We start from the raw sequence: 22,245 nt of genomic DNA, 5'->3' as shown, positions 1-22,245 counted from the left end.
GTATTGATTTAATGGACTTCTGGCCGATGATGTATTTGGATCGATGAACTCTTCTTGCTGTCTGTATATTTTTAGCTAATCAATAATAATAATAATAATGAAAAAAACAATGGACTAGCATAGCGAATTGTGTAGAGGGGGAATCTTTGTCAGTCTTCGCATAGAAAACAAGGTGGCTGCAAGAAATTTCGAATAGTTAGTTGTTCACCGTTTAGGAAGACGCTTTGGAAGTTTGTTTGAAACTTTAGTGTCAGACTAGGAGGGGAGAGGGAAAGATCTTTTTTTCTTTTAATTCAGATAAATGAATGAAAGGAAAAAGAATATAAATGGCGCACTTGCTATTAGCATAGACACTTTGTGTAGTAAATAATTCATTGATTTTAATAAGCCTTTTAAAAAAAAAATGCAGTGAAAAACCTTCGTTTAATGTATTTCCTTCCATTTTAATATGTTTGAAAGTCATTTCTGTATATTATTCTAGAAACATGATTTAATATTTTTCACTGAATCGTTGTTTTGCAAGTTGTGAGTGGGGTTAAGGAAAACTAAGCGCATGGCATGTTCATTCATTATCTAGCTTGTGATACGTTCCCTCGGTACAAAACACACCACGCTTGCATGATTGCAACTGAAAAACACAAGGAAAATCAATCGTCTTCACGGATGAGAATATTGATTATTTACAGTAAGAAACCAAGGTAGTTGTGACTTTCGATGAGCGCGATTTTTACTTGTAGTAAACACATGTGCCTTTGTAAGGATTTAGGTGTAGGGGCCTTATGTCTGGACCAGAAATAGTACTTCAAGGTAATTCCGATTTCTTAGATAAGAACTTCAACTGTTGCGTGTAACATGCAAAGCATATAATAGGAAAATTTTTTTCTTCATCCATTTGTAAAGGGGGAAAAAGACTTCCATTGTGAGGGTGAGGATTAATGAACGATCGAATAATACAAGAAGCAGAAACACGATTGCAGATGGGTGAGTTGTGAAACAAACAAGTCAAATTCACATTTTCCGCCACCATGGTAAATAGAACGGAAGTTGATAGCAATGTTCGAGTGTTGCAAGCAGCTCTTTTCCCAGTTTATGCTAAAAGTAAGGCAGGTAATATGTGAACCTCGTGTGCAGTTTGTGTGTGTGTGTGTGTAAGTTTAAGTGTGTTTAAGTGAAAATACTTGAATAAGACAGTATAATAATGTTCATCAGGGAGGGGGGACTAATGATACAATGTGTGGGGCTTACAAGTTACATAGAAATAAGTTCTGTTTATCCTAGTAGCACTTTTTTTCTCTTTAAAACAAGCCGTTAAAGAAGCGTATATAGGAAAATTACCTTAGAGTGTGTTCTGAAAGTGAGTTGGAGTGAGTGAATGGACTTGCACGTTGGCCGTAGATAAAGAAACTTCATTAACAAAAGATAATAGAATAATTAATGCGGAACCTATATAGAAGATTAGTAATCTCAATATATTGTTATTGAGATTACTATTTTTTCTAGTACTTTCATTTTCTATTCACAATAATATTTTAATGCTTCATTTGTAAGTAAATAATTGTGAAATATATCAATTTTTTTAACAGAAAATAATTCCTGTTTAGTAATTTATTCATTGTAAGCAGATTTATTGATTATAATCAAGTTGGATAATATTGAATAGGATTTATTTACTGCTTGACGGGAAAAATGATGATTTAGATTTTTTTAATTAAAAAAATATTAATAATTTGAGGAAAAAGGGGAGTGTGGAAATTTCGGGAATGTTCGTATTTAAAATAATAATAATTAATATATTGATATATTTTACAATTATAAACTTAGTGACGTTTTTCGTATTAAACGAACTTATAACGACGCATTATTATTGCTATTATTACTATTATTATTTAAATAGCAATGTTAGTAGCGAAAGTTGTCTTGCAAAAGGCTAGTTACTGTTTTTTCAATACCCCTTCTGCATCGAAACTGCATGAAAACTGAATTTTTAGATTAATATAGGATTTCAATTATATGTATTATTATGTGTCTAACTCAGGTTTCCCGCGCAGTTATGTAGTGTGTATATGTGTTTGTATGTTTTTACGTGTGAACAGTACCAGGTACCACAAGATTTTATGAGTCAAACGGTGGGCCACAAAACGCCTACGATTTAATTAAGAACAGTTAAACGATATCACAAAGTTGTATCTCATCCGTTGATACAATGGTTTTAAGAGGATGAAACTGCGAATTGGCTCGATTTTTTCGGAGTTAGTTGTATAAATTAGGAAAATATATTTTTAGAAAATGTATAAGTAATTGCATAATCAAAACAATAATAACACAGCTCCCCCCCACACACACACAATAATAATAATAATAATAATAATAATAATAATAATAATAATAATAATAATAATAATAATAATAATAATAATAATAATAATAATAATAAAAGTTCTGTGCACCGGACACTCCAGGGTATGGATTCGATGTATTTTGTTACACAGAATCCAAATTTCGAAATCTCAGGAAGATCGTTCGTGTCAATTTTTTGTTATGGGCGAGAAACTTGAGTGATTTTGGATAGGAAGAATACACGTAATACAGCAATACAAAAAAAAAATAGTTCTGTGCAGTGGACCCTAGGGTATGAATTCAATGTATTTTGTTTACACAGAATTCAAATTTGAAACCCCAGAGAGCTCCTTCGTGGCTAAGCGGTTAGCATACTCGCCTTTGGCGCGGGAGACCCGGGTTCGATTCCCGGCGGGAGCTCATGTGGTTCGGATTCCACCTTAATCAGTAGGTCCACGTCTCATATAGCCTCGTTGCTGAACGGGACGTAAAACTCAAAAATCAATCAATCGAAACCCCAGGATGATTGACTGTGTAAAGTTTTTGTTATGGGCGAAAAAAACTTGAACAATTTTGGACAGGAAGGACACACATTTTTCTCCTACAAAACAATTGACAATGTCAGTCGTCCTACGGTTTCGAAATTTGGATTCTGTGTAAACAAAATACATCGAATCCCTGGGGACCGCTGCACAGAACTTTTCTTTTTGTGTGTGGCTGTGTAATTTTTCTTAACGTTATATGTTTATAAAGTTTGTATTTGATGTTAATTTAATTTGTTTCATTATGTTTACAAATGGTTTATGTCTTGATCACTCGTACTTAGATTTATACTATTACAGCGATACATAAATGCACGTACGTTAATCTAATGACAACATCTTCAATACGAAGTGATAAACAAATAATCACATAAGGATACGTGGCTCAGTGGTAGAGCTTCTTTGGTGCATGAAGTCTCTGGTTCGATCCCAGCGTGCGCCAAGTGGTAGACAAACGAAGCATGTCTGGGTTTCCTTGTGGTTCTCCCGTTTCGTCCCATTTTGTTCCTTCCATTATTGCATTCATTCTTATCATCACCGTCTTCTGTAGTCCCAACTGACGTTCTCGTTTCCAAAGAGGCTGCTGGAACAGAAAAAGGCAATTAGGGGGCGATATACAATTTAGTGGATGTTTGAGATTTCATGACCTGTTAGATTTTTCTTATTATTGACAAAAAACAATTATGCATTTTACAAATAATCAAACGTTTGTACTTTCTACAAATAATAATAATAATAATAATAATAATAATAATAATAATAATAATAATAATAATAATAATAATAATAATAATAATAATAATATTGAACTAGGAGCGATAAGTTTTGGTGTTCCAGATTCCTTCTCCCCGAAATTCCGACTTCTCTGTAAATGAAATGAAATGAAATATTTCAATTTAACGTCGCACTATTATGCCCTTTAGGCTAAGGGAAACAATGATTAAGAAGCCCCATCACGGCGAAAATTAAATCACCGCTAATTTTACAGTAATTATGTGATATCTTCAAATAGATAAAATATAATCGAAAAGTGGAACAAGAGCTCCCTAGACAATATTATTTTACATGAGATACCGTTATCATGACTCAATTATCATCTTTCGATCTCCAACTATTTAGAAAATCGGCATTTATTTTCGCGTTTCTAAATGGCTGCAAACGGAAAGCTACTAGGCGATTCGTGATAACGGTACCTCATGCAAAATAATATTGTCTAGGACGATCTTATTCCACATTTTGATTCTCTTTTATCTATTTGAAGATATCACATAATTACTGTAAAATTAGCGGTATTTTAATTTCGCAGTGATAAGGCCTCTTAAGGCAAGTGAATAATGATAGAAGAATTGGTTGAATGAGAATGTGGGAGGAAACGGGAGTACCCGAGAAAACTCACGGGAACAATGTTGTCCACCACAAACTTACTTCGCCGGGATCGAACCAGGGACCTCACGCACCAGAGGTAAGCACTCCACCGTATCCCGTCCCAAACTTCTCTATAAATTTACTCTAATTTTAGCAGTGACTTTACAAATTTTAATATTATTTATCCCCAGTTTGAATTTAGACCCTCCAAAAGCTTTGAACTCCTCCCGAAAATAAATTCCTGCGTACGTGCCGGATAATAATGATATTGATATTTTGATTATATATGCATTTAGATTCCTTTAAAAAAAAAGAACCAGTAGAAAACGCTCGTTGGTCACTTGCTTTTGGGAAGTGAAGATGGCAAGACTATGTTAAAAATAAGAAATGAAAAAAAAATGCATTTTATAGAAAAAAATGTAAGGAAAAAGATGAGTAAGTCAGACAAAGTATATAAACTATATATATATATTCTTTAAGGCAGATTTTGAGAGTTGATGTCTTCTTCTTGTTCTTAGACTACTTTGTCTAAGTCTTTAAGTTCAGCTTTGTGCATGGGTGGAGTGGGTTAAGGCCCTTCCGTAGCCTCATCTCCACTCGTTTAAATTTTAGGGAATTAATTAAAGGCAATGAAGAATATATATAAAAATGTAGAAAATGACTCAGATAGTATCTACAAAACGATATTATACGATAGTATCTACAAGACCCTCCGTATAGTGTATAAATTTGGGTACCCAACAATTAGGACGTAATAAACTGCACACCCAAATTTCTGACCTGTGACAAAATGTTTGGAAACGGTTATTAGTTTATTTAATAGCATTTTGCAGATGCTATCTGGCTTCAAATTTTAAATATTTTTCACTGTCTTCTAAGTTAATTACTATTTAAAAAAAAAAAAAGTGGGAGTAAGATTAATGAAGAGCCTTAAGATGACAGGGGCGCTCAGGAAAATCGCATTCACCCAAGAAGGTGCTCCTCGCATTCACTCAAGAAGGCACTCAGCAAAATCGCATTCACCCAAGGTGGAACTCAAGAAAATCGAATTCACTTGAGGGGGCACTCACGAAAATCACATTCACCCAAGGGGCAGTCAGGAAAATCGCATCCACTCAAGGAGACGCTAAGCTCAAAAACATTGAGAACAACTGCTTTAGCCTACACATCATAAATGTGGGACGTAAAACTGAAAGGTTTAATTTCAAATAATAATGTATCCGTTCTCGTTGTAGCCTATATGTTTTTCGAACTGAAGCTAGCATAATGCCTAACGTGAGAACAAATTTAACATTAAAGAATTCACATTAAATGAAAGTGTTGCAAATCAGAGAAATTTCATTTTGGTAAAAGACTCAAGTCTGAATTATGAGGAGCATCCAAAAAGTTCGTGTCCCGAACTACTTACAAATAACGCAAAGAAAATTTCTTCTACTTTTCGTTTGTTTATTTATTTTAGCTGTGGGCCAATTCACTTTTTCCATCTCTTTTGTAACAGATTAATGTATTCAACGACAATGTTTCCGCCTGTTCTTCTAACCATTGGTCACCAGAATTCATAATCTCTCCATCACTGGGAATTTTATGTCTACCAAAGATGTAGTGTTGTAAAAAAACGGCTTTTTTCTGTGAAGTTTTTTTCAATAAAAAACATCGTTCTTTTTCATGTATTTTTTCAAATGTCTGTTTTTTCTGGCAACTATTATTTATTGATTTACGTCGCAGATTATTGAAATAATCAACAGAACTTGAGTCGAAGCCCTCGTAACTTACAAATCTTTTGTTTCTTTGCACCTATATACTTGCAAAATTGTGTGATTATTCCTTTCGGCCCCAGTTCATTTTTGGCGTTTTCCTACATTTCCAGTCAGTGACTTATTGCTCAAAAACTATTCATTCGATTGATATGGTTAAGACCTTGTTTTTTACAAAATGGATGTGGCTATCTTTTGGTGTAAGTTGCATTGCAGTATTGCCAATGGGTGGGAAATTATTGAGGGAAATGTAGGGGTGAAAATTTACAAAAAAATTCCCTAACCGAATTTCAAAATTTTTTGTATCTAGTACCACTGCTGCTACATGGGTTCAAGTCGCCTATAAAAAACCTTTGGTGTGTTGACAAGGTACAGTGAAATCCTGAAGTCGCTTGCTTCCATCCAAAGAGGGAAAGAAAAATTCTGTCATACACATGAAATTTTGACACTTTTTACGCCTCACAAGCAAAAATCAAATATGCCGGGGTTACAGCTTCTCTAATTATCCTATTGAAACTCTTTATGGTGTGTTCTGTAGAGCAAAGAGGAAGCTTTCAGGTAGTGGTACGTTTGTTTCAATAAAGCCAGTAAGAGGGTAATAATAGAGGGGAAAAGGGAAATTTTCCGAATTTTCACCTAAAAGCGGGAATTAATTGTTTTGGCTGGGGAAACACTGCCATCAGACAGACGAAAACTATCTGAAAATATCCCTTAGTACTCCAAGAATATATCCTACAAGTATCATGGCGATATATAACAAAGTAAGCATGAAAGTTTAAAACAAAAAATCTCATTCTACCTCAGAAATTCACCATTTTCTCACCACTTACAGAACATGGTTTATTATAAACCTCAACTGTAAACTTTCCCTAATTATTCTAGTGAAACTTTTTATGGTGCGCTGTGTAGGCTAAGGATGAGGCTCTAAGACACTGGTACGTTTGTTTGAATGTAGCCAACAAGAAGGAAATAATAGAAATAAAAAAGGGATTTTTTTTCAAAATTTGCCCTAAAATCTGGAATTAAAATTTTCTGTAGCTGGCAACACTACTATCAGACACACACAAACTATCTTAAAATAAGATTTGGTATCCCTCTAATATATCCTACAAGTATTGTGACGATATCTAATAAAGTAAGCATGTCAATAAAAAATATCTCATTCTACCTTTAAAAAAATCACAGTTATCTTCCCAATTAGAGAACAAGGTCTACTGTAATTCCCCTAATTATCCTATTGAAACTTTCTATAATGCGTTGTGTAGAGCAAAGACGAGACTTCCAGATACTGGTACGTTTGGTCCGATATAGCCAACAAGAGGGAAATAATAGAGACAAAACAGATAATTTTTCCAAAATTTCCCCCTAAAATCTGGAATTAAAATTTTCTGTAGCTGGTAACACTGCTACCAGACAGACGCAAACTATCTTAAATTAAACATTGGTACACGACGATATTTAAGGAACAAAACTTCTAATCACCAAAAGTATATTACTGTAAACAGAAAAGTAGGAAAAAACTAGAAAAATCAAGGGTTAGCACCTAAATACGAATTTTTCGTGCGTTCCCTAATTACCCCATTGTAACGGTCTGTACTTGCGTTTGTTAAGTAAGGACAAATGTTCGATTGGCGTAAGTTGACTTGCACTCAGACGTATAGGTACGGATTTATAAACAAAAATTTCTAATTTTTTCCCCAAATTTAGGAAAATATTAATTTCCCTAATTGGCAACACTGCGCGCAGGCCCGTCCAATTGATGTCAACAGTTAGGTATCCATCCGAGGTATCTACCTGGCAAGTATAAGGAGGTCTTTCTACAACACTTTCGCTATCTGGGCCACCGAGTATACATTTGATTACATTTTTTTGACTACTAACTCGTGTTGTTGTTGTAGTTATAGTCTCGACTAATAATAATACAGTTGTTGTAAACAATAACTTTATAAGGAAAATTTTCTCTCCTTTTTACATCTTAAGTTCCAACACTGTTGGTGAGAAATGCAGGGTGTTTCAAAATGAATTTTGGGTTCTTAAGTCTTCGTAGTACCTATTACATTTTACGTACAATTATAAGCAATGCATCAAGTAAAAGAGCACCTCAAACAGTCTTTGCTACAAGTGTTCAATGTGAGATTCATTTGTCACACGGCACACATCTAGTCGATAGGCGAGAAAGACCCATAAACTTTCCGCCATATGGCACAAAACACATTCAATTTAGGGGAGTCTCGTTTCAAGTGTACCATCTCCTGAGGATTTGCTGACGGCCAGATACAAACATTATGAGTGTTCACATTAGCTCTTAGGTGAAATGTCGATTTATCACTGAAGACGACACGATCCAGAAAATCTTCATTGTTATGCAGCAATATTTCACTTGCGAAATTGGCACGTAAACCGTAGTCTGTAGGCTTTAGACCTGTAGCAACTGCAAACGATAAGGACGTAGTTGCAAGCGTCTCCTTAATATTCTTCACACAGACCGTTGCACTGTACAGATTCAGTCTTTATTAAAACACAAAAAACTTTCTGCTCTCTAGTCTACATCTTTGCTGCTTGCTCTTTCTAACGGCAGACAGAAGAAACAATGCATGTACATGCGTGCGTACAAAACTGTTTGAGTTGCTCTTTCATTTGATATAATATTTATAATTGTAAGTTAATTGTAATACATACTACAAAGTTTCAAAACCCAAATATTAATTTTGAAACACCCTGCATTACTTCAAATTGTGTCATCCTATATTCATGTCATTTATATACATGTCATCAGGGCCGGTCCTAGTCAATTTGTCGCCCCATGCAATGGTATAATTTGCCGCCTCCCCCCTTCTCCAGAAAGAACAAATCTTAAAAGTCATGATTTTAAGTATGCTACTCCAGCATGAACAACAAAGGTGAGGGTAAGTGCAGTTGCACTCAGAAAGGCTTAAATACTTACTAAAAATGCAATCCCGTTATATCTTTTTTTTTTTTAATATTAATCTATTACGTTAGTGAAAGATAAAGCAAACACAACTGCAGAGGAAAAATGGTAATCCTTTTTATAGAATTCACTATCGAGCTTCAATCTCAATGTATCAGTTTACAATTCCAGTGCAACTAGCTCTTTTGTCTTTATTTCTTGATTTCCCTTCAATATCTGTTAACATATTTTTTAAAAAACTTGTTTCTATCTTCAATGATAAGGAACTTGTTTCTGACAAAAACAAGACTAGTTGTCATATCAATACTGTGATAACTTACTAAATGGAACAGATATTTACTACTATTCGAGAACTGAATTCTTGCATTTGGCAACAACCAAGCAATTTGTGCTCGGATTTACTCGACCATTTGCTTTAGCATTGTCCATGTGGCCTTAAACTAATGCAACCTAAACATAATTTATGAATGTAGTATTCAAATAGAAGGTCAGCTTAGTAAATGTAACTACCATCATCATGAAGTCTGTTTCCAACAAGAAATATTTAATTTAAATAATATACTTATGACAGATTTTACCGGATCATCCAAACTTGCCGCTCCACGCAAATGCACGTGTTGCATAAATGGTAGAGCCGGCATATCATATATATCTAGTCGACAAATTACTTATATATGACATTTAGAAAAATACTATTAGGCAAATTAGTATTAGTTTTTACCTTTAGACAAGTTATTTGAATTTTATACTGTTCGTGACATTACTTTCGTACCTATTAAAGGCCTGCTTTCACGAAAAGTCAAAATTTCATTTCTACTTTTATTTCTTAGTTGATATTAATGAAAACTGCTGAAACCCGCATTGTTAATAGGTATGACATTCATGTAAATTGTAAAATATTTGTAGCGTATCAGTATCTAGCGTTTAATTTATGTTGCATTTTACGGTGATTATACCTACATAAAAATATTTAATACTTAAATAGACGTAAGATGCATTAGAAATGACTATATGAAAAAAAAAACGAAATTTAGAAAAACACGAGAGGCAATGTTTTTTTTTCTAAAAAAAAAACGTACATTTCTGAAAAAATACGAACGGTTTTTTTTTTTTATTTACAACACTACATAGATGTCCCTTGTGTTTTAGAAGTCAATAATAGTTGCTTGTAGCACACTCAAATAAATTCAGTTTATATTCCAATACTTTCACCCTTGCTGGCCAGATGACAGTTTAGGCTACATTAGTTGTGTGACTTAGGATGTTGTTCTAATGAAGCAAAGCACTATGTTTAGATTTTTCACATCTGTCTGATTTGATGGTATCACCTGTCTGTTCTGTACAATGAAAATTTTTCACATCTGTCTGATTTGATGGTACATATACACAATTGATTGATTAATGACAGTAGGAAATTACTTTTACAGTAGTGATTTATGCTATTTGTTAAATAATTATATATCATTAATATAAATAGTGGAAAATATATTTACTCTTTATTATATCTTTTAGCGTATTTTTCAAATTTTTTGCGTAAGCTTGTGCCTACCCGACGTACCCGCTAAAGCCGCCGCTGGGTATCACATACTTTTAGTAAGTTCGGCATAATATTGACCGGTCACTGTAAAACTACATGGCAGATAAATCTCAACATCACAAATAATTGGGGCCACCACTTTTATACAAGACATTTATTTTGGTGCCAGTGAAAATGGAAGCTTCCATCCATCATATGTGTCATTTACGGTTGAAAATAAAGGATTATGGTTTCGTCTACTGCAGAAATCCTGTATCAAAAGCAGTGATGAAAATTTTCCGATTCATAAAAACATACTCCACTTATTCCTACATCGTTGTTTAGTCGAGATGTGAGGTGGAAAATTTTCTTCTATATTTTTCCGGAAAATTTTCAGTTCTTAACAAATATCAGTGATTAACTAACAATTAGTCAGTATTCATACAACTGATTGAATTCATATATAGAAACGTTAAAAATTGAAAGATCGCTTAAAGAATCTGAAAATTTTCATGGCTCAGACAATTTTCAGTACGATGTAGGAACTAGTGAAACAATTTTTCATGAATCGAAAAATTGTCTGTTCTGTACAATGAAAATTTTCCGGAAAATTTTCCGATTCATAAAAACATACTCCACTTATTCCTACATCGTTGTTTAGCCGTGATGTGAGGTGGAAAATTTTCTTCTATATTTTTCCGGAAAATTTTCCGTTCTTAACAAATATTAATGATCAAGTAACAATTCGTCAATATTCATAAAATTGATTGAATTCATATATAGAAATGTTAGAAAGTGAAAGATCGTTTAAAGAATCTGAAAATTTTCATGGCTTAGATAATTTTCAGTACTATGTAGGAACTAGTGAAACAATTTTTCATGAATCGAATGAATAAGTGGAGTATGTTTTTATGAATCGGAAAATATTCATGACTTTTAATAAATTGAAATTTTAAATAATAGAACGGGATATTTGTACTCTACGAACTCGAAGTATGTTCTCTGCACTTTGCATACACACACACACACACAGAGAGAGAGAGAGAGAGAGAGAGAGAGAAAGAAAGAGAGAGTAGTAGAATTGAGTTGATTTTGAGTTTAACGTTCCTTTCAACAGCGAAACTATATAAAACGGTACCAACTGAATATCGTGGAATCCGAACTACATGAGCTCCCGCTGGGAATCGAAGCCAGGTTTTCCATGCCAAAGGCGCTTATGCTAACCGCTTAGCAACGAAGGAGCTCGCAGAGCAAGAGAGAGAGAGAGAGAGAAATACTGTAAAATTTTATTTCCCAACTTGAAATAGAAAATTTTCCGGATCCCGAAAGATAATTGAAAAATTATAATTTGTTGCTGACTAACTTTCCTCTACTGAAATTCAATTTTGTAGCTCTATGTGCACTCAAATATAGTGGAAAATTTTCCACCTAACATCACTATACATAATATCCAAAATTGTCAGGCCTATGAAAAGTGTTTTCCACTTGTTTCTACATCGTGATGAAAATTTTCCGATCTATGAAAATTCCTCTCACTTGTTTCTACAGAGCAATAAAACTTTCCGATTCACAAAAAAGTTGTTTGACTTCTTGCTTCAAAATGATGAAAACTTTCCGACTCATAAAAAGTTCTTCAATTTTTCCATATAAGGCAGAAAATATTTGGATTCATGAAAAATTGTTTAACTTGTTCCTACATAGTACTGAAAATTGTCTGAGCCATGAAAATGTTCAGATTCTTTAAACGATCTTTCACTTTTTAACATTTCTATACATGAATTAAATCAATTTCATGATTGCTGAGGAATTGTTACTTGATTACTGATATTTTTTAGAACGGAAAATTTTCCACCTCACATCATTAATCAAAAGGCTGTTGATTTCTGCTGTTAAATGGTGCTGAACTAAATGGTGGTAAAGAGCTAAATGGTGCTGAAAACCTTGCGTGGTACTATTTTTGCTCCTTTATCATATTCATCATCTAACTCATCTTTCTGACACTGAATATTCTTTTAAAACGGAATCACTGCTTTTATATGACTGCCAACGTTACTGCTGGCATTGTGGTGGTGTACCGCCAGCCCTTTGAATAATTCTGTTATATATTGGAAGCTTTCCATAATAATGAAGGCCTTCAACAGAATAACCTACAGTGTCTCTTCTTAGTGGTTGATTATGAATGGAAATTCTCACTAATATCTGTATCTGGCATTATGAATCTACTGGAGAGTAAGTTCCTTAACCAAAGATGCTTAGTCACTTGGTGTATTTCATTTTTTCTTTTTCTTTTTTTCTTTCTTTTCTTTTTTCTTTTTTCTTTTTTTTTTTACATTTGCTGTGTGGTGTCATCTTGCCAGTAAAAACCTATGAAAACAAGAAGAAAAAGAAGGTGAATAGAAAACTCGCAACCTATTCAGACATGTAATAAAATATTAACTTAAATATACAGAAATATTTGAAGTTTGCAGCTCAACTGGGAGAGTATTTGATCATGAATTTTCTTTTTCTAACCATATCAAATAGTATGTAGTAAAACCTTAATATTTTAACAGTATTGTGGCTTTTCTACATGCACAGTGTTACAAAAGTTGTTATATTGCAAGGTTAAGTCTAAGCCTTACAACATTTTTATAACTCAAACAGCAAGCGCGTGCATACACTGTGCTTGACCGTGAATAGAAAGTCAAACTGTCTCAAGAGGTAGTGTGACAAGCAAACTATTTAACACGGAGGTGACCACTCCGTTAGTATCTTCAGTCAGTTTTGAGTGGCAGTGAAAATGAATGCTTAACAATGTCTGACATGTGAAGTTTTGCTGTATTAGTTCGAACTCGGGCATAATGCTTCAGTATTTACCCAAAACATTTGTCATGCCAAAGGGGACTCGGGACTCGGGAAAACCATTACGAGCTACCTCATTGTGCCGGATGAGTTGATCCCAGTTCAGGCCCTACAACTACTGCATGATCCGCGTATATATGCGTCTCCTGGAACGGATTGTCACATACGCGAAAAGTGCGTGTTTCTCTGAAATCCGAATATCAAAACAGAACTGGCCGTCAAACAAGGCTGTTTCGAGTATAAACCCTTGTTCTGTATGTGGTGGAACTACAAGGGATAATTCACCTCGAGTTCGTTTCTAACCGTCATACCCTCAATGTCAACTTTTATTCCGAACAGTTGGTGCAAGTGTATACTGCACTACGCCAAAACATCCTGCATTGGTGAACCGAAACCGCACCCAGCTACAATAGCGTATCGCGAAACCACACTCGACTCAAAAAAACTCAACAAAAAGTAGGAACTTGATGTAATCGAGTTAATACCACCCCCGACATATAGTCCTGACCTTGAACCTTTGGAATTTTAGTCCGTGGTACACTTCCTGAGATCCTGATGCTTGCCCAACCATTAAGACGCGGAAATAGCAGTGACTGACTTCTTCGCCTCTAAGGACTAGATATAGTATAGACTTGGAATCGAGAAACTGGCAGGAAGGTGGTTATAGGCATCCAACACGAAAGACTATACTTTGAGTGTTAACCTATTTTCATTGTACTGTAATAAATACATGTATAATGTGTACCTGAATATTACAAGACATGATTAATCCTTGTATTATTACAAATTGGTAGTATCATAGTCATTTCTAGAAACCCGCGGGCTTTTTGTCAACGCAGTATTTGCTTCGACGCGATGTGACGGTTGCTTTTGTAAGCTGCTAATAACTCCGTTTTTTTATTTATTATTATTTACATAGGTGTTTGTTAAAAGTTTGTTCAAACTCAGCAACGGGTAATTTATTAAACAACACACATATTTTCAATTTCTAATGTAATTAATGTATAAAATACTATAATACTACTTCTAGACACATAAACTTCGATACATATAAGTACCTATACAGTAGTTGAAAAGTTCAATGCCCAAACTTCAGGAAGTGATTCCTTAAATTAATGAAAGAAAAAAGTTCTAATAAAATGAGTCGGAAAATGATTTCTTTAGAGTTATAAACTGTCCAAAACGACGCGACGAATGATAACCTTTAAAGCTACAAAGCTCGAGAACTATGAGACTTATCATAATCGGACCAAAGAATTACACAGGAACTAGTATGCGCTTTACTTAAATATTCATGTTTCACAATACTCTGATACCTGTGCAACAAATTGTATAGAGGAAGTTGGAAACGGGGAGACACTTTTAAGAACTAATTAAGGATAAATGACAATATTCAAGTAAATGCAATTTAAAAATAGTTTTATTTCCCAGTAATCGAAAGTGACTAATATCGCTTTGCCCTTTCATATAGCAACCAATATTATTTTCAAGGATTATGCAACCACACACACAGCATACTTTATCTTCAAAGAAAAGTTTTTGGACTTACTCCTCTTCAAGAGTAAAAATTACAAGAACGCAGTGACGACGCCATAGGGGGGGCAAGGGGGGCGAGCGTCCCCCTAGTAGCTAATTCTGCCCCCCTGACTGCAACCTAGACTGCCCCCCCAGACTCGTACAATCTTTAAACATTCTACATATAGTATTTTATATCAGTATCATAACCAATCTCATTGTCAAATTGTAGTCTACTTTCCATGCATTCACTATTTGGCAGATTAATCCTCAAGCTTTCTTCTTTGAGCGTTTGGGTATGCACGCATACTTCTGTTTTCTAATTTAGCGTCTTTTGAGGTAAATTTTAGTTATACTTCTTTCTTATGATTTTTAACTAGTCAACAAGGTTTTTGCCACATGAAAGAAGAATGCTGATCTTTAAGGAACTTTGGCCGCTGAATTCGAATCTGCAATCCGTTTTTCTCTATCACGCACAGTTTTCCCGTGACAGAGGGATTTTTCGGAAAATTTCCCCCAAAATTTCCCTTTTTCTTCATTTTTGTACCTCTAGCTCGGGTAATCTTAGGCATATAAACATACAAATTATATTCTAGGTTAGCTTGATTTATACTTAGTAAACCCTGTAAGTTTCATCTGAGTCGCATCATTCTTCATTGAGAAATAAATATATTTCTATAAACATATGCTATGTGTACTGTCCATTTTACCATATACAATAGGTGCAGTAAAATCACATGTAACTTCCAGAGGAATTACAATATAAGCAAGATTTATACTTCATTGGATTTGTAATGAAACATACTTTACAATGATGTATACACCATGTCCGCTATTTTTATAAGAGGGAAATTCTAGAGGGATTTTTCGGGAAATTCCCTAAAAAAAGTAGATTTTTTGTCTCATGTCACTGTTCATATAGTGATACAGAAACGGGAATTGAGCCAGATTAATCTTATTGAAAAACTGATCTTTAACTCCAAACGTATACAACAAAATTCTTAGTTTCCACGCTTTTTAAACGTTATTCAAGATAGTAAACAAAAAATTAATATTGACCTACAAAAACAAATATCAATAACTCACAATGGATCAAATGCACAACTGCTTTACAAAGTATGAAAATAAAACATTTGTACTTACAATTAATTCTTCCTTTTGTAGTGCCAGTCACTTTCTCTAACTAAAAACCAGCAGTAGTCGCCCATCATATGAGGATCCCATTACCTTGATAACGTTGCTCCATTTTTTGAATGTCCTGATGGAATCGTTCCCCTTGTTCGTCACTTACAGCTCCTAAATTCTCGGGGAAAAATTCCAATTGGAATTGAAGAAAGTGAATTTCCAGGGACATTCTACATCCTAACCTTTGATAGCTATCCAAAAGCTCTTGAACCAATTGACGGTAATTTTCTGCCTTATGATTTCCCAAAAATCCATACACCACTTTACTGAAAGCTCTCCAGGCAGATAGTTCATCATTATTTAACTTTGTCTCAAAGATGTTGTCCTTTAATAGTTTCCGAATTTGGGGCCCGACGAATATCCCCTCTTTTACTTTCGCGTCACTAAGTTTTGGAAACTGACTTCTAAGGTACGCAAAACCTTCTCCATTCTTGTCCATGGCCTTAACAAAGTTTTTCATTAAGCCTAATTTTATATGTAACGGCGGCAGCAGAAATTTTTCTGAATTAACTAAGGGAGAATACTTAACATTGTGTTTCCCTGGCATATATGTTTCTCTTGGGGACCATTCTCTTTGAATGTAGTGTGATTCAGTTGCCCTACTGTCCCACAAGCAAAGAAAACAACAGTATTTTGTAAATCCTTCCTGAAGCCCCAGTAATATAGCAATGACCTTTAAATCACCACAAATTTGCCAACAGTACTTGTTATAATGTATCACAGCTAACACAGACAAACTTTCATAAGTTTCCTTCATCTCTACGGAATATGCCATTGGAATTGATGGTTTAGTGTTCCCATTATGTAGCAAAACAGCCTTAAGGCTTGTTTTAGAGGAGTCGATAAACAACCTCCATTCTTCAGGAATGTGTTGGAAACCTAGTGCATCCTTTAAACCATCTATATTTGTACATGCACAGAGGGAATTTTGCATTATGTAGTAACCTGAAAATTGTTCATGTCGGTTTCTGAAAATTGAAATTCTGGTGGTAGGAGCCAGTAAATTCCATTCTTGAAGTCTCGATCCGAGCAACTCAGCTTGTTGCTTACTCAGATTTAGATCCCTCACCAAGTCATTCAGTCTGGACTGGTTAACAAGAAGAGGTGTGTTTTTGGTTGGGCTATAGTTTGGATCAAAGGAAGTTGATGCTTCGGGCAACTCATCTACTTGCTCTTCTGCTGGAGAAGATTCTTCTGACTGTACGTATGGATCAGGGATTGGGAGTTCAGGTCCATGTGGTATGGGTTTTAGAGCGGATGGAACATTTGGGTACTCAATATTAGATTTTGTTCGTTTAGAATGACCCCAAATTTTTGTTAGACAGAAATAACAGTCTTCAGCATGACTGGTTGGTTCTCGCCAGACCAGTGGCACCGCAGGCATAGCCCGAGTTTTATCGCCACTTTTCCACTTAATAAGAGTAGAATAGCCTGTTACACAGCATACATGGGGAGCCCACACTTTGTCTTGATCACCCACATGACAAAAATAGCTATAATAAGCTTGTTTTAACGTTTCTGTTAATGCACGGCGCTGACTTTTCACAGTATATTTTCCACACACGTAACAGAAAGTGTTCGGTGAGTTTATACACGCACGCCGCGATCTCTTCATAGCGGAGAAAGAAAACAAACACGCACACGCACTTACGACCACTTGTCACAGGTAAATCCAAATTAAAACTAAACCTACAATATGCATGCAGTTATACAACACTTCCTTATCTATTTGCCATGGACCTGACAATTTATCAGTAGAGTCCGATTTTGCGCAGCTTTATTGCATCAGCTAAACACGTGTTGTACAGCTGTATCAATGCAATCACATGCCAGGTGGTAGAAAACCACAGACCTCTTACTCCATGTCGTATACTCTCATTTTTCGTATTTGTGCCTGTATGGGTAAATGAAATTGTGTTTTTTTCTTTCGGTGCAAAGAACACAACATCACGTCTTAAAATAAGTAGTACAAACAACATGCATGCAGCTATATTTATTTCTCTAGAAATAATAATGCGATTGTTCTGAAACTTGCGAGGTTTCTTAAGTATAAATCAAAGTTTTATATGGTGTCATTTTTGTATTTATATTTCAAGGGACAGTGGTACGAAAATTTGGAAACAAGGTATATTTTGAGGGAATTTCTCAGCCCCCTCCCCTTGTCACGCAAAAACTGTGGGTGATGGAGAAAAACGAATTGCACTTTCGAATTCAGCGACCAAAGTTCCTTTAGGATTAGATGTTTTCTTTCATGTGGCAAAAACCTTGTTTACTAGTGAGCTATTGATTTATTGAATTGATATAAATCTATATTCTGGCGCAATTCCCGCTTCTGTATCACTATATGAACAGTGACATGAGACAAAAAATCTACTTTTTTAGGGAATTTCCCTCTTATAAAAGTGGCGGACATGGTGTATACATCATTGTAAAGTATGTTTCATTACAAATCCAATGAAGTATAAAACTTGCTTATATTGTAATTCCCCTGGAAGTTACATGTGATTTTTCTACACCTATTGTATATGGTAAAATGGACAGTACACATAGCATATATTTATAGAAATATATTTATTTCTCAATGAAGAATGATGCGACTCAGATGAAACTTACAGGGTTTACTAAGTATAAATCAAGCTAACCTAGAATATAATTTGTATGTTTATATGCCTAAGGGTACCCGAGCTAGAGGTACAAAAATGAAGAAAAAGGGAAATTTTGGGGGAAATTTTCCGAAAATCCCTCTGTCATGGGAAAACTGTGTGTGATAGAGAAAAACGGATTGCAGATTCGAATTCAGCGGCCAAAGTTCCTTTAAGATCAGGTGTTTTCTCTCATGTGGCAGAAAAAAAGTTAAAATTTGTTGACTAGTGTTATTGTGCCTAGCGAACAATAATAGATTTGATCGACTTGTTTTCTTTTCATTGGATCAACTTCGATTGGAAACAAAAGAAAGGTAAAACCAGTTACGTAACTTGTTTGTATTTATCCAGGTTTGAAGTTTTCAGTTTCATATTTTGTTTTATTTAAAGGTTCTATACTTTTTTTTCTGAAGCATTATTCTTGGCTTTCAATATTCAGAGAATGTGCTTATAACAGCTTAGTTTGCAACTACCAGGGTTTAATTTTTTGAAGGGGATAAAAAGAGTTGTGTTTTCCCTTCCTGCAAATGATAATAGTAAATTTATGGAATTAAATTGATTCCCAGTAAAACGTATTGTCAGAGTGCTGATCTTTAATTAGTAATTGGTTTATACTAGTGTTCCCTTACTTATTTTGTTTCAAAGTACTGACGTGACGTCTACCATATTGACTAGGAACTGCTGAAAAATTCGTAGCCCGACCCAGAAGGAGTGCACATAGAATGATGAAGTTTTACTTCTTCTACACTTTCCCCGAGAGTCAATATACTACCTTGTGCAGTGCTCCAGTTTTTGCAGAAAAGTTTAAAAAATCTGAAAATTTCCTCTCCACTGTTCGTAGCACTACCCCTATCAGATCTAAAATGGCGTCCTTTCAAGTGTTATTTAAGTTTGGGAAATAAGTACACGTAATAGTTCGACGGAGCTAAATCTGCGGAATAAGAATGATGATCTCGACATTTAAATCCTAGATTATGCAATGTCAGTTGTGTTCGCAGGGGCTTGATAGACAGGTGTATTCTCGTGAAAGAACAGAATTCCTTTCTTTTCATTTTCCGCGGCGTTGAACTTCGAATTTTTCTTTCAGTTTTGTATGTAATGTAGAGATTCTGGATTAAATATCTGACCGTTGCGGAGGTAGTCCATGAGTACGACTCCATACTTATCCCAGAAGAATGTTGCAAACAGTTTCTCAACCTACTTCTGTGTCTTGAACTTTTTGGGGCGATGGGGATGTGAGAGCTACTACTTTATTGACTGTTGTTTCGATTGAGGATCCTAGTGGTACTACCATATTTCATCTATGGTTACTATTCGTGAGAGAAATTGATCAGCATTGTGGTCAAATTGGGAGAAGACTTCTCTTAATGCCGTCACTCTTTCATTCTCCTGACATATTTTTTGGGAACCCATTATGTCGATACCCAAGCCATTCTGAATTATGCTACCGAAGAGTTCCAAAGAAATGCCCAGAATCTCTGACACAAGTTTTGCTGAGAAGGTAAAAACTGAGAAAGCGGGGTACAGCGACACCCTTAGACTATAATAAGTATATCGTGAGTTTACTATACACTTTAAAAACTATATCAATAATAGCTTAAATTATTTTTGTCACTCAAAAACTGGGGCGCCCTAGGCCCTTCGGCCCCGGGCTATATCTACCACTGGCTGAAATGCTGCAATTTTCAAGAATAATGTCACAAATTGCATCCGTGATTTTGGGAAGAGTCATTGCTTTTAATCATCCTGAATGTGAAGCATAAATTGTTGAGAAATCGCCACGTTTATACTAAGCCACTTACTTCTTCACCACTGTATATAACGGAGGAGAGTCCCGTGGTGTTTCACTGATTTCCTAATTAATTTACTTCGGTGACTTTCCTTGGTGGAACAAAAATGTTATAACAGTTAGGATCTGGATGTTCGTGAAATTATCTGTTTGGGCACACACAATCACTTCAGAGGCCCGAGAAACAATAAGAATTTCATTATTAATATGAAAATTTGTATTGTACATACAGAGATATATTTTTTCTAAACTACAGTTTCATTTTTCTACCTAGTGCCTACACTCCTTCTGGATTGCACTACGACATTTTCAGCAGATATATATATATATATATATATATATATATATATATATATATATATATATATATATATATATATATATATATATATATAGAGAGAGAGAGAGAGAGAGATACATAGATATAGCTATATACGTAGCATATAGTACTAGGCCAATGTGTTACTTGTAGCATACGCGAAAGTAATTCAATTAATGTTTAAGCTTCAAAAGTTTCATTGAAAAATATTTATTTGTTAGTTACAAATTTTACTTGAAATAAGTTTAATTTATAATCATATAGGTCTAATATGAAAACAGCAACAAAATACACAATGTTAAGTCAAACGTAATAAATATGTCATTTTTAGTATGGCAAATAGCCGCCCCCCCGAAAATGTATCTGCCCCTTCTTTGCCCCCCTAAGAACTTAAAGCTGGCGTCGTCACTGCAAGAACGATATAAAATAGTATGTAATATCTTAGACTTCGGTAATCAATTGTATCTGAAGATACTTACAATCAAATGATTGTAATCTAGTTCATCGTAAGAATCTACAAATTTACGATAAACAGAAATTTTGTCGTTCAACTGGCCAAGAATTGAATCCATGTCTCTCATTTATCAATGGTTTCGTTACTACTGAATTATCAGAAAAATAAATTGTTTCGATAGCACTTAATAGGATTGTGTGTAATGAAATAGTTTATAACGGAGTTCGTAAGGTTTACAACTAAATATCTCCTCGAAAATACTTTAAAAAGCCAGCTGTCTCTGCAAAATAATTTTCAGAATTGTTAGGTTACGGAAGTACCACATAAGAAATAAATCAGAAGTTTATTATTATTATTATTATTATTATTATTATTATTATTATTATTATCAATAATAATAATAATAATAATAAACATGATTTAAATCACAGTAAACTCCCACCATGTAAAAATGCATTTAGAGTGTCTATTAGCTTGAATCATTCGTGATTGAAGTTAAATTCATTCAAAATTTCACTAAACCGTTGAAACAAAGGTATCCATAAAATAAATTTATTCTTTTATTTTCTATTGTGTTAAAATTGTGTATGCCGGGGTGAGATGTGGCAAGCCCCTTTCGGCCTAGGGGCGCGCTGTGCCAGAGGATCATGAAACGCGGATATTTAGATAGAGTGAATAGTAGTTCCTGTAGAGCGCATACTTGACCCGATTATACTAGGTCAAGTAGTTCTCGAATTATAAAGATTTAAAGTTTATTTCCCATAGTTTTGGCAGCTTATAACTCTGAAAGGAATCCATTTGTTACCCACATTTATTAGAACTTTATTCTTTCTTTCATTTGATGTAAGAAATCATCTCCCGGAGTTTGAGCATCGAATTTTTAAACGTACGGTATTTGTAAGACAATATAATTTAAAATTCATTTAGTACTGTAGACTAATCCAGTACCTAATTGGAGCGTGAGACATCCTAAACATATTATACACTATAATCAAAATCATATAGCAGGTGCCTACTCATATTATACTAATGGTAAGTTTAACCACTTTAAGAGTGC

The 22,245-nt window shown here is 34.6% G+C and overlaps 1 protein-coding gene across 1 annotated transcript in view; it reads left to right on the top strand.

The window, feature by feature from the left end:
* Positions 1 to 834: 834 nt before the first annotated feature.
* Positions 835 to 22,245, top strand: part of LOC145680733 (uncharacterized) — a 118,086-nt gene continuing 96,675 nt past the window's right edge. The window contains exon 1 of the mRNA XM_081751690.1: positions 835 to 1,107. Within this exon, the coding sequence (XP_081607816.1) occupies positions 1,026 to 1,107 (82 nt within the window). The 5' untranslated portion in view covers positions 835 to 1,025. The remainder of the gene's footprint in view (positions 1,108 to 22,245) is intronic.

This window comes from Thermobia domestica, chromosome 3, assembly GCF_964235325.1.
Source record: "Thermobia domestica chromosome 3, izTheDome1.hap1.1, whole genome shotgun sequence".
In the NCBI taxonomy this organism is placed as follows: Eukaryota; Metazoa; Arthropoda; class Insecta; order Zygentoma; family Lepismatidae; genus Thermobia; species Thermobia domestica.
The sequence above is the reverse complement of the archived record's forward strand: the minus strand, read 5'-3'. Positions and strand labels throughout refer to the sequence as shown.